Source organism: Bombus pyrosoma, linkage group LG12 (assembly GCF_014825855.1).
Source record: "Bombus pyrosoma isolate SC7728 linkage group LG12, ASM1482585v1, whole genome shotgun sequence".
Lineage (NCBI taxonomy): Eukaryota > Metazoa > Arthropoda > Insecta > Hymenoptera > Apidae > Bombus > Bombus pyrosoma.
This window is the reverse complement of record NC_057781.1, coordinates 7406419-7416448: the sequence shown is the minus strand read 5'-3', so window position 1 is coordinate 7416448 and position 10030 is coordinate 7406419. Positions and strand designations below refer to the sequence as shown.

The 10030-nt window shown below is 33.4% G+C and overlaps 2 protein-coding genes across 5 annotated transcripts; one reads left to right on the top strand and one right to left on the bottom strand.

The window, feature by feature from the left end:
* Position 1: 1 nt before the first annotated feature.
* On the top strand, positions 2 to 4536 carry LOC122573316 (D-altritol 5-dehydrogenase-like). Its single transcript, XM_043739491.1, has 5 exons — positions 2 to 214; positions 2689 to 2946; positions 3372 to 3609; positions 3950 to 4128; positions 4257 to 4536. The coding sequence occupies exons 1-5, from the start codon at positions 17 to 19 to the stop codon at positions 4458 to 4460; spliced, it is 1077 nt and encodes a 358-aa protein (XP_043595426.1). The 5' UTR covers positions 2 to 16; the 3' UTR covers positions 4461 to 4536.
* Positions 4537 to 6119: 1583 nt separating this feature from the next.
* LOC122573315 (lachesin) lies at positions 6120 to 9333 on the bottom strand. Of its 4 annotated transcripts, none has more exons than XM_043739487.1 (6): positions 9280 to 9333; positions 9056 to 9190; positions 8495 to 8736; positions 8163 to 8419; positions 7690 to 8093; positions 6120 to 7382 (listed from the first exon to the last, which is right to left on the bottom strand). In XM_043739487.1, the coding sequence occupies exons 2-6, from the start codon at positions 9099 to 9101 to the stop codon at positions 7216 to 7218; spliced, it is 1116 nt and encodes a 371-aa protein (XP_043595422.1). In that variant the 5' UTR covers positions 9102 to 9190; positions 9280 to 9333; the 3' UTR covers positions 6120 to 7215. The 4 variants fall into 4 exon arrangements, with proteins under 4 accessions (XP_043595422.1, XP_043595423.1, XP_043595421.1 ...); XM_043739488.1 differs by lacking the exon at positions 9280 to 9333 and having other exon boundaries at positions 6120 to 7147; positions 7262 to 7382; positions 9056 to 9273; XM_043739486.1 differs by lacking the exon at positions 9280 to 9333 and having other exon boundaries at positions 9056 to 9273.
* Between the last annotated feature and the right edge of the window lie 697 nt (positions 9334 to 10030).

Genomic DNA, 10030 nt, shown 5'->3' with positions numbered 1-10030 from the left:
CAACACGTATATATAAATGTTGGATAGAGATATCGTGACGCTTTATAGTACGATACGCGACAGCACGAGTGAGATCATGGAATTCCTTAGTTTCGACGTGAAGAACCGAACCCTTGCGTTGCGAAGGGCGGAAATACCGACGCCAGGGCCGAACGAAGTTCGAATCAGGGTCGCTTATTCCGGGATTTGCGGCACCGACCTTCATATATTGGAAGTACGTCGTCATCGTTATGCTTTCTCTATCTCTTCATTGTCACAAGTCTGAAAACGCTTATGCAAATTTTATATTATTCGTTCATTTATTATTTTTTACTACATAGCCTTTCCTTTACAAGTTTCGACAAACTTTTCGTTTCTACGATATATTACAGCCGAACTATCGTTCACCTGAACGAAGCTTTATCATTATTCTTATTTATTTCATTTAAAGTCGCATCGACTACAACTACGATCATTGGCGACTATTTTTATGAACGCTGGCCTATCAAATTCTGTTCAATATCTTAATTTCTTTACAGAGGTTGATAATCTTCCTGTTGGAACGAGATCGCCGCGAGGATATCCTTAAGATTATCGTCGAAATTATTTTTTTCTCCTTGAATTGTTCTATATAGAACGCTCTATGATTACGTGGGTGATCGATAGCCTCACACTGCGGATGTCACATTTAACAGGACTGTTTTCTAGTATGTACACACGTGTCAGTTGAGTATGCCCCGATCCTATCTTGGTTATCGCGGTTCGTTCTTTACGGTTCAACTCTTGACTTGTCTACAAATCGTTAAAGTTAGAGATTAATTTATGCAGTGAGTTTACGTTATCGTAATTTTATATGATACGTCGCGATTCTTTTTGTAAATGCTTCGATACGTTTTACGATGTCCGATGGTTCCTCTGTGCAAACAAAGTTTCACTTACCACTGCTTCGTTATTACGATTAACTTTTTCTGGTTCGATTTGTTCATCTGAACGCGAGCTTCTGTTATGCGAGCAAAACGTAATTGCAGGGATGATTGGCGAGCTTCTGTTATATGAACTGTAATTACATAAACTGTTTGTCTCCCGACGAGCACAGATAAATCAAGTTCTATTGTACTTACTTTAAACTCTTTGATTCTCGCTTAAAATCTACGTCTCTCGCAAACGACAACATGTAAAGTGTAAATGTTTAACAATCTCTTTATACAAGTTTATATCGTTATATACGAAGTCTTATTTAAGTCTCAGTTAAGGTCTTATTTACTCTAACGTGTGCTTCATTTCGTGCGTTCTGTACGTTCCTGCATCTTCAAATTTCCTATAAATGCATAAAAATCAGCAGTCTAATTATGTATCACGTTTCATTGTACGACGTCACGTGTACACGGGCTTATTGGAAAAGTCATCTATTATATAAGGACCTATTAGATACAGTATACGGAAAAATGATTTATTATGTAAGGACATATTTCGTCGGTGCACGTGAAATGTCATTTTTTGTTGAGCAGAGTGTTGACTGTATTATTTTATTAGGATTCTGATTAATTCAGCTTTCAATCGAGTTGCATTTAATGCATTAAAATTTCTTATATCGAAGTACCTTCGTTTTATTTAACGCTAGAACCACCAGTCCAGTTAAAACGATCGCTATCAGATGTTTTATGTTTGCAATTACCACGAAATGCAAGCGTTCTTGTCGATATTAACAATTTACTTTTATCGAAGCAGAAACGTGATTGCAAATACTTGTTTCTTTTTGTCGTATTGCTTTAATTCTACTTGACCGGGTATAACGTATTTAAACAAACAGACGATCCACTTTTAAGAAAAATAAGAAATCGCTTTCGCTGACGCTAATCGGATATGGATGCGAGATATACTGTCGTTACATGACGATAGTAATCTGTTTCTTCGCATATTTGACAAAAGAACGTTCTTTTTTTTCTTCTTCTTCTTTTTCTTTACTTCATAGAGCAGACTTCGCTACGAGTCTCGTGCGCGGTTGCATTCCATGGTCGTGCCACGAGAATGTCGCATAATTTCTTAACACGTACAAGTATTTCAAGAGATAGAGGCTATGGCCGCGTGATATAACGCTCGCTTTTGACAAATATTCGCCAAACACGATAGCAACTGTGCACTGTGCACTTTATCGATCACACGCGTTGCCGTGCATTTAATCTCATTATACTGATTGGAATATTACCACGAGCATGGCAATAATTCTCGTTCTTTTTCAGGCGATCTCTCGTGATATGTCAATTTACGGTACAAAACGGTTAATAGAGGAAATAGCCTAAAGAAAGGCCAGCAATTTCCTGCGTTTGTTTCTTTAAATTCTAATAAAATGCAAATAAAGAATTTGTACTTTTATAATTTATCGTCGTTGATATTTCCTTTTTGCGGAAAGCTTTATAAAAAGCTTCCTTAATAACTTTAATATCGTTACATGCTGTCATATATTACCATAATTTAAACAATTTTATCTTTGAGGAATAAAGAGAAGAAAAGGGGAAAATATGTTTAAACTGTTTCCATTATCAAATGGCTGTATTTAAGCAACCGATGAACATATTTTGATATTTGATTCATCAACCATATATCCACGTTCTCTTACTCTAAACAGTCAACTGTTATAACTTTATAATCTTCTAATATTTTTGCATTGATTCTAAGGTATAATAATAAAATAAAATTTCTATCGTTCAGGGATCATTTCCGTGCAAGAAGGAAGGTTTCCTGACTCTTGGCCATGAATTCTCGGGGACTGTGGACGCGGTTGGTTCCTTGGTAAAAAGCTTTAAAGTCGGCCAGAAGGTAGCTGTCGACCCTAACACCGGTTGTAATACTTGCAGCCATTGTCACGATGGCTCTTATCAGCACTGTAAAACCGGTGGCATAAACAGCACGATAGGAATCTACAAAGACGGTGGATTCTCCACGCACGCTATCGTACCAGAAACCCAGGTCCGTTTACGTTTTCATTAAGGCTACGGGTTTAATCAAATCCTTTGGAAAATCGTTAGACCATATTGCATATAAAAAATAATGAAACTTTGTCCTCTATTTTTCTCGCATGACTTCCACCTATGAGAGAAACGAAGGCTACTAATAAAATTGGGATTTTCCTAGCTTTTTTTAATTTTGCTATTCTTGGTCTTTTTTTTAACGTACGACGTTTTACAATTTCACACGGCGAAAGAAACGAAAAATCGTAGAAGAAGAAGCTCGTGAAATTCTGTAGTTAGAATAGTTAGAATAGTTAAATCTTTTTTAACTTTCGTTATGAATTTTCTGAACAACCCAATAGATATATAAATGTATAGAAAAAAAAGCGTAAAAGGATTATTATTATTCCTTATCGTTGTTGTTCATTTTTGAACTTTTTTCAGGTTCACGTAATACCCGATAGCGTCGACTTGCAGCAAGCTGTCCTTCTCGAGCCTCTCTCGTGTTTGGCCCATGGATGGAAGCGACTTAACGGCGTTAACGTTGGTAGTAACGTGCTCGTAATTGGCGCCGGTATCATTGGCCTTTTGTGGGCCTGCATGTTGCACTTACACGGTCTTAGGAAATCCGTGACGATCAGCGAGCCTCAAGAGAAACGGCGGAAACTGCTAAACAAGCTCGGTAACAACAACATAATTTCTTAGTTTCTACTTACAAAATTATCTTCAATCTTAATCAATAGATAAATAGCACCATTGATTGATCATTGATTTCAAATTTCACTGATTAATTTATACTGACATTAACTAATGTATTACTAACGTTATGATAATTTAATGATTTTACCAATATAACAGTCAAATTTATATTATAATGTTATAATGAAATTTCAAAATGTTTTTATGACATACACACAATTTTACATATGTATATAAATACTTTCGTGAGATTTTGAATAACTAACTGCGTAACACAAATTAAGAGACAGTTTGATTTTATTATTTATATTTATATTTGTCAGATCTTGATTTCGAAGCAAAGAGCCCGGAACAATTAAAGGAAACATTCGACGTGGTGGTGGACTGTAGCGGTTCGGCTGCAGCTGTGCAAGCAGCGATTCCATTATTAGGATCAGGTGGCCGCTTATGCATATTCGGAGTCGCTAATCCCAACGCGAAATTCAGTATCGAGCCATTCCAGGTAAGTTAATCACAACCGTGTATCATCGTGCTTACATGTTCCTGACTCATTTTTCCACTAATTGTTTATTCATACAATGTCACGAACAGGTAAGCATAAGTAATTAATTTTAATTTACTTCTCGACAGATCTACCTAAAGGAGCTGACAGTTTTAGGAGTAAACATAAACCCTTTCTCGTTCCCTAAAGGGCTGGGCTTGTTGCGTGCAATGGCCGATAGATATCTTAATTACGATAATTTAGGTATTAAAGTATTCTCGTTGTCGCAGTATCGCGAAGCTTTAGACAGTTTGAAGAAAGGCGAGATCAGTAAAGCAGTGTTTAAATTGTAAGCTTGAAAAATAATTGAAAGGTTCGGATGATTATGAAATCAATAAAATGGAGTCCTATTTTTTGACAATGTTTAAATGCGTTTCGTTATTACTTGCCCTGGAATATAAATATGAAAGGATAAGTATTGATATAAAGGAACATGATTTCCACGCAATTCTCGTTTATTAAAATTCATATTAGTCTAGAAGTAAATATAAAATTGCAAACTCGTAAAAAGGTCATAAAAAATCTTATTTATTTTGAGATTCTAAATAGCTCTGCACTTGTGATATGTGGAGAGTAAAAGGTAAAATAAAGAATATCTGTTTATAGAGATTTTCTTAGATGCCTATTTAGATAAATTCGTTAAATTTTTTTTCTTTAGTGATAGACCGAAATAATCAAAATTGATTTTCTCTGAATGAAGCTGTTTTGCGACATTCTTTATTATTTCCCCTTACTCTTCGTGTCATGCCCCCGGATGTGTGAATTGCCAATAATTCGCCCCGACATCGATAAAAATCCTCGTTTCTTGCAAACGCAAATGCTTCTGCCAATCTTTGTTTCTTCGTATATAAATTTCGTCAAATATTCTCTCGTCCCATACACTTATACAGAGCAAAAATTCACTATGTACTATAACTTTAATAACGAGGATCTGACTGCGGTTCCAAGTAGAGAAACCTCGTAAATTTTTCGAGCCTTAACGGTTGGCGGAAACGGAAGCGAGGACGACCAACACCAACGTTTTCGGGGCGACCGCAGTTCCGAGGGACGTTATAAATACTTTAAGTTAGTCCAAAAAAGACGAGAAACGATCCCTGTTATGAGTATGCAGTCTTTATGAGTTTGTTAACACAATAAGAAATATCTTAGTAGCGATCATTATAAATAACTTCATCTACAATATACAATCGTTGAACTAGATCTAGAACAAATTTTTACATGCTTTGTATCACGATTAAGGTATTAACATTATAATAATTTTCTTTCTATTGCCAAACATTGTGTAACAAGGCAGCTATAGAGTATTGTTATTATTCGAGTTCATCTAAATAGCGCATTAACAAGTGTTCAACACACTCGAGACTAAGAACCTATGAGACCAGTCAGTTAGCGTCGTGTTAGAAGAGCACACTTTAAAGAGTATGTTTAATTTTAAGATCGAGTGAAGGATGAATAATCCACAACCACAGCTGTTAACATGTCAGAGTGAAAGAAAGTGAATCAAAGAAGTGAAGATTTTTATGGTGTGAACAAAATTGATTGCATATATATCTGGCAGGCAAAAGAGTATAGGTCAAATTTTTGTCAACATAATGCTAATATTTTCTACATTGCTATCTTTTGCTTAGAGTTCTAACAGTACAAGCCAATTTGACTCCCTTTCCGCTCTTTTATCTGAAATTTTAATATACAAAATTTAACACCTGATTTTATATGACACATTAAATATTATAGGTGAAACTGAGAAGCTGCAAAACTAATAATTCTAACTTATGCTCCTTTGCTCGCCCACCATGGATACTATAGACATAAAAGAGTATCTGAAGTGTTACTGGGAAGCATAGAGAATAAGATAGAGTAAAAAAGTGCAGACGATGTCATGTTAATGAATCATGCAATATACTAGTATACAGACTATGAGGATGAACCAGATTTATGTTTAGACGGTTCTCTTAAGGAATACTGAAAAAATTTATTATACGTAGTACTTACAGACAATTTTCTTATATTATATATGCACTTTAGCAAAGTTATTCTGTTGTAGATTCTTCATACTTTCACAAACATAAAACAGGAATAACAATATTTATGTTCATGATTTCATAACTATCTCTACATTAATTGTGCTCATTTTTTTGGAGTATTAACCATTTATACTGGAAGTACTTCTCCCAGGCACAAATAATATTTGGCGTCGTTATTTAATCGACAAAAAACTCGGGTGCAGAGGGTTAACAACTATTATTCTACCCTTACAACTTACGTGATGATTCATCACCTGTTTAGTATGAAAAAGATTTCAATAACTATTGACCCACTATATCGGCCGTAACGCTTTTTTAGACGAAAATAATCTTAAAATCTGTTTATCTTGTTCTTACGCTATTTAATTTCTTATTATAACTGCAAAAATGTTAGCTGCCACTACGGACGGTCTTGTCAAAATATATCAGTCTCGAATGTGTCAAATTGTATGAATTGTATGAATTGAACTCCTACAAACTATGTTAAAGGCTGATGTATGTTCGTAATATTATCATCAATCACTTTTTTACGTATTTTTACGACTTTGTCACGTATATATCAGTTGTGCTGATATATGAAAAAAGGATATATATATATATATATATTTATATATATAAATCTCAAACTATTAGTAATATCGTTAATTTTTTCGCTATGTATCACTATGTATTTTTCTGGAATGTTAGTTTGTACCTTGCCAACATCTACTATATTGTTGGCCCCTAAAACTTTTATGCTCTAATAATTATTCAATTTCATTATTCATAACTACAAAAATAATCATCTAATAGGAGTTAAAAACAAATTAGGCCCCTAAAGTTGTTGTATAAGTAATGTTTCTAATATCTATTCACAATGGTGAACCATAGTGCTATTAGCAACCATTTCGATAAGTTGCATTGACTTCCTGCCGCCCACTGAAGTCCGGGATAATTAATATTTGGCGTAGAAATTTCTGCAAATTTATAAAATTTGTTCATACATGAAATAGGGTGGATTTATATTACATTGGAACTGTGAATGCTAATGTGCAAAAGCGAGAACAAGTTGTCTCCAAAAATTAACATACCTCATAACAACTGTAATAAATAAAACTAAGACTACCAAAGGCCCTGAAGAAACTGGTACTACTCCAGCCCCATAATAAAGGGCTTGACCACAAGCTGGCGGACACACAGGGACAGTAGTTTCTGCGCAAAAAACAAGGAAACATCTAGAGCATGCTAACTACTAAACTTAACAAATGAATACACTGTAAATTAAATAAAAAAAAAACATAAGAAGATGAAATAAACTATACACAGAATTATATAAGAATAACAAATAAAAGTTATCAGATTAGAATATCATGCACAATCTATAAATGCATACATATTTATCAATTCTACAATTTGATGTAACTATAATTACAGCCAGAAAAATGGAAGCAACATTTCATGAATGATTTATATTATTAAAATCGTACATATGTATATACGTATATTTCAGAATACATACCAAATAATTCAACGCTTGTTTCTGCAGTTCCTAATTTATTAGCAGCTCTGCACACATACTCTCCATATTGTCTTTTTTCAATTGTGATCACTCTAATTGTTGTATCAGTATATTGATCAGCGGTTGCAAAATGTGATATACTATAATGCTGATTATTAGACAACTGAACATCATCTTTCAACCAAACGATAGCTGGTGGAGGATAAGCTTCTACATGGCATTCTAGATCCATGTCATATTGTAAGGCTTGACCAAGTCGTGGTCTTGGTGCTGTGATGACAGGAGCAAATTCAACTTCAACATTAATATTACGTCTAGCCCCACGACCTACTCCATTTTCAGCTACACAATAATATGTTCCACGATCTTCCTTACGAATTGTAGAAATTTTCAATGTGTTGCCACTATAATATTTCAACTTGTCAGAACAGAATTCATATAAATGTCTAAAGAACAAGAGGTATCAAACCTACCGATAAATTGATCCACCAGTTGGTAAGATGGCATTATTTTCTCTACGCCATGAGATTCTAGGTGTAGGAAAACCACCAGCATAACAGTCAAGCTGCACAGGCTGCCCTTCAGTGACAACCAGAGCTCTGGTCGAATTATCACTAATAATAGGTGGTCTACGAACTTGCAATTCAACATTTGCAGATACATAATTATTCAAAGATATCAAAATTTTACATTGATAAAATCCAGCATCAGTCTCTTGAATATCTTTTATCTGAAGTATGGATTATATTAATATTTAAATTACGCTATTAAACAATAAAAGCACAATATGTATTAAACATAATACCTGTAATCTAAAGGTAGACAGGGCATCATCATATTTGAGGGTAAATCTAGTATCTCTTATAATTAAAGTACTACCATGCGAAAGTGGTAATTGGTCATTAGCAACGTTTTTATTAATTTTTGTCCATACAACTGGAAAGTCAGGTGCATATAAAACTGAACAACGGAACTCTACAGTTTCACCTATATCTTTAATTTGCTCTTGGGAAATATAGGATATTGTCGGTGTACGTTGACTTTTAACTGAAAAATATGATAGTAATGTTTCCAGTTAAAGATGTTAATTTAATTAAATATAATAACATTATAATATTCTGTATCCTAACATCAAAATACCAAACACACATAGAGATGTAACATGCTATACATTCTGTAATTTTGTATAAGTATCAAATTAAACTAATTGCGTGTAAGGGTGTTCTGTAAACACTGAATATTGCATAAGGGTCAACGTAAATTCGCTTCATTAAGTAAATAAGAACAAATTTGTAGAAGCAAAACATTTATATTTAAAAACAGTACGTACAAAATAGCACTGCAAATAAATCTCTTTGTTCTTTACCTGCATATAAAAAGGCGAACGCCAAAAATGTATAAAAAGTCTTCATTATGACACACCCCAGTTGTAATGTTCCAGTAACGCTGGAATAATAATAATCTTCACCTTTCTTCACCAATATTATTTCCACCCACTAACCTATGTTAGTAGCATTTATAACATTAGATATCGTTGTCGATGCTGTCACACAACAGAAGTGTATAATAATGGAACGGAATAATACTCACAGTACAGGTGTCTGTTGATCGAAAATAAATATGGCGAATGACGCTATATCTCTAATCAAACGAAAGACTGTAACCGAAATATTTAGAACGTATAATATAAATTAAAGATATCAATCTTTACATATTTACAACAGTTGTTTAAATATTTTATTTTATTCTTACCTTATTTTTTATATAAAATCTTCTATAGCAAATAGTAACAATTTTAATTAAGTTAATAGTTGTACACATGATTTATTACGTTGATTCAAAAATTTCTAATGCAGTCATATTACAGTACGTATAAAACGATAAATCCCAGTAAATTTCTTCTTTTATATTTTTTACAAAAAGAAAGTGTTTTATTAAAATATTTTATCAAAAATTTGTTGTTAAAAAGATCAAAAAGAAAATTTCAGAAGAAGGTTTCCGTTTTTCTTCTTATTAAACGTAGTAATGGAAAATTTCCTCAAGAAAGTGCATAAGAATAATTATATATACATAGGTTCAACGTCAGTAAGTTTTGAATAAGGATTAACATAATTGTTCTCATATTTTTTAAATACGTTTAAGAGTCACGTTTGAAAGAATAATATTATTAGTTTGCTACTAATGCATTTCTCTTCCTTATTTTTCTTTATAACGAACTTTCCTTTCCTACTTTTCCTTATTATAAGGGTGAATCGAAATACCAGACAAAATTACGTAAGTAGATATTAACAATTATACTAAAATGTCAAAGTATTATACAGTTAACAGACCTTTTTCTATT